At 33.9% G+C, this 3,674-nt stretch overlaps 1 protein-coding gene across 1 annotated transcript in view; it reads right to left on the bottom strand.

The window, feature by feature from the left end:
- Positions 1–1,363, bottom strand: part of LOC144963502 (uncharacterized) — a 16,158-nt gene extending 14,795 nt beyond the window's left edge. The window contains exon 1 of the mRNA XM_078897579.1: positions 1–1,363. This exon is cut by the window's left edge and continues 79 nt beyond it. Within this exon, the coding sequence (XP_078753705.1) occupies positions 1–92 (92 nt within the window). The 5' untranslated portion in view covers positions 93–1,363.
- Positions 1,364–3,674: the final 2,311 nt, after the last annotated feature.

Below are 3,674 nucleotides of genomic sequence, written 5' to 3' on the forward strand. Positions count from 1 at the left end.
AAGCACGCTTCAAAGCTTGGTGGAGGTGGATTGTTGTATAGTTGATCCACTTTCAACTTCGAATTCATTGCTGATTTTTGTAGAAAACTCATGGTTCCCTGACTTCCTTTCAGATTGCTATGAATACAGGAAGTTTTGTGGCAAACGCTCTTGAAGCAAACAAAAGACAGACTTTATGTATCTATAACATAAGATAACATAACGTGGCTAAAGGAATAAATGAGGATTGTATCCTTTAAATGCCTTTGACTTTGATGTGAAAAATGCAAAGTGATTATCAATGTCATCAATGATATTGAGTGCGAAAAACTGGTCATACTGAAATGTTAGATAGTATGACTTTCGGTCAATCAAAGTATTAAAACTATCTAGAGAGAAGGCATTTCTTGATTCGAATTTGATATCAATTCATAAGTAAATAGTACAAAACATTAAAGTTTTCTGTCTAACATTTATATTTTATCTGGATGAGCAAGGTTTGAATCTATCTTGTCTACGTGATCAATCAATATTATCAATCATGTGTGTCAATCTATAAATTTGAAACGCACGATTTATCCAATTTTGTCGAAACCGAAGCTTGATACTTAAGAATCACAAAACAAAGACAAGTGGGAAGTTACCCTGATTACCAATAAATATATGATTTATCCAAAAGGATTCACAAAAACAGGGTTTACAGAAATAAAGTATCATTCACAGTCACCACCACGTTTTGTGATTTAAGTCCAACAGCCAGTAAAATAAACACATCTTTGACATAAACAAATATTATATCAATGTACATCACATTTGAAATGAGATCCAAATACTTCAGACAGAAGAGTCTCACATCACATTAACCACGTATCTATGAGTTTATAAGTATACACCATACCGAATGAGTTCGGAAAATTTGGTTTTATTGATTGAGCAATAACAATTTAATAATAAAGTATGTGAGTTGAAGTGCTGTACTCTTTTGAAAGATAAACGATTCTGATACAAACGCATACATTTGATTCTTAATCTTGTCATGACGCAAGTTTACATTAATATTCAATTAACAAATGAAACAGAATCGGGCCAATCAGATTATCACGTCTCTAATCAAAAGATGACCTGTTTTCAAATCACATTTTGTGCCCAACTAATTATTAAACGTCCATATCCTATTTGATAATTAAAGTGTAAAAACACATGGGCCCTCTAACCCAGATCATTATGAATTTTTGCATTGATCTAATAGCATCCATAAGCACATTTTCTTTGGATATCATTCACCATAAATAAATAATAACGAACGAGTAAAAACATCCAATAGGTTTAGAGCAATTCCGACGTCCTATTTCGACCAAATACAAATTTCAAATGTACCAACCGTAAAGAATCGTGCTGAAGCAACAGTAACAATAACAAGAAAAACACACACACACACACACACACACAAATCCCATCACAAAACAAAACCAACACCCACAAACCGAATGATGTAGCAACCATCACTGTTATATTATTGGCTTTGTTGATATTCTGTACACAACAATACGATTTCAGAGCTCTAACTTTTACTGTATTGTCCAATAATTACAATGTGCTTTGTGTATTTTTGTTTATGATTAAACAAGTGATTCCCAAATTTAAAAACTAAAGTTAACATCCTACATTCTCTAAGCAATGCAGTCGTTAGATGACTTACCAATGCAGTAGTTAGAGGACTTAGCAATGACTATATAAATTACATTTATCCCCTTTTAACACTTACGCCAATATGCTATCTAAAACTATACAGTTTTGAATTACTCAGCCAATAGCCACAGAGGGCCATTAAGCTCTAATGACAATCAGGTGAATAAACACACCATCAATAATGACGTTGCATCTCATGAAACAGATAAACATCAATAGTTCAATAGATCGATTGAACTTGTAACCATGCAATTATTTTTGGTTCTATTTGTCTATCCAGGCGCGGTTGGATTATGCTTGCAGCGTGGGCGAGGCCCCACAGTGTGTGAGCGACCGATCAATACCATATCACCCGGGATCCATCTAAGTTCGGCTGCGTTTGGAACGAGTGGTCTACTAACTGTGCTGTCAGGAACCCCAAAAAGACTCAATATCGATCAAGCTGGCACCCATCATGCCAAGCAAAGAGTTTCGGCCTTAAGATTTTCTTCCTGTCCGAAACATGAAGTTAACTTATATATATATATATATAGCTGTAGAAGCTGATCACAATTATACTTGAAATGTTTTATAAATAGCTCATTTTATAAAAAAGTTGAGCACTATTATTTCATGGTTTTAGTGTACACACACACACACACACACACACACACATATATATATATATATATTATATATATATATATATATATATATATATATATATATATATTTAAACTACGAAGCCATCATCACCATCATCATCATCATCATCATGATGATCATCATCATCATCAACATCATCATCAACATCATCATCATCATCATCATCATCATCATCATCATCATCATCACCATTATCTTGGCTTCTACTTCACCCAGACATTGAGATTGAGCGTATAGGTTGTATATATTACGTATTTAAGTGAAATCTAACATGCAGGCATGTAACAGGTTGTCCTTTGATGGATGTAACATCACTAGCCGCTCCTGACACACGATGAATTAATCAACGAAATGGATTAGATAGTTTGTAACGTATTTGTAATTGTATGGGTCCTAAAAGGGAAGATTGACATTTTGTGTAGATAATGTGTAAGAGAGTTAGCTTATAGCAAGTGGGTTTAATGAGTTCACAGTGCTTGTATATCAGTTAAACTTGGTCATTATATTGAGTAGTCTAGGACAGTTTTACGTTCCAAAGTTAAAGGATTGGTCATTATATTGAGTACTAGAAAATTACTTCTTTGATCGGTGTTACTTGGTTATTGGGGATAATAGCATCAAATTATAGTTGGAATTTATTATTTGGGCGTACAGATTATTTGGGCGTACTGAACTAACGTTTACCAAAAGTAATATTATATCATAAAAGGCGGGGTTTAACACCAATATGTAGGAATTGACGTTTCAGGTTTGATTATGATTTGGTCTTACTCTTAGGGGTTGGATTATAGACTGAAAGGGAACTGTCAAAAACTGCAAGGGGGCGTGGAAACAATGGAACTGTGGGTAAAATTTTGATAGGGATAAAAGAGGATGTTTCGAGGAAAACGGTAGGATTCAACTCGACCATGAGCTGCACACTTTAAACCTTTTGTGCTCACCATCATTTATTTGCTTTTACGGACTTAGAAATATTCCACGAATATTGAAAATGGTTACTTAGGCAAAATTGACTTTACATGTGGACTGATTTTACGGATTTGGAATTTATGAAACTGATTGAATTATGACCATGCTATTTGATTTGGATTTGGAATTTATCATGATTTGGATTTTGAATTTATCACAAACAAATAAAACTGTAAGAAATGAAACTTGGAATCTGGACTTTTATTTGAATGTCTTGATGTTGTGCATTCAATTATCATCACCGGCCCCTGAACTCTTTCGTCATTATTAACATCTACAACACGACGCAAAGGATAATATTACTATCTATCAAAAACACCACTATGCGATCATAAGCCATTACATATGTGTGCGACTACCCACAATTATGTATCTAATTTGGTGTCGTGAAT

Source organism: Berghia stephanieae, chromosome 1 (genome assembly GCF_034508935.2).
Source record: "Berghia stephanieae isolate SIO BIC M18660-M18661 chromosome 1, UCSD_Bste_1.3, whole genome shotgun sequence".
NCBI classification, from domain to species: Eukaryota; Metazoa; Mollusca; class Gastropoda; order Nudibranchia; family Aeolidiidae; genus Berghia; species Berghia stephanieae.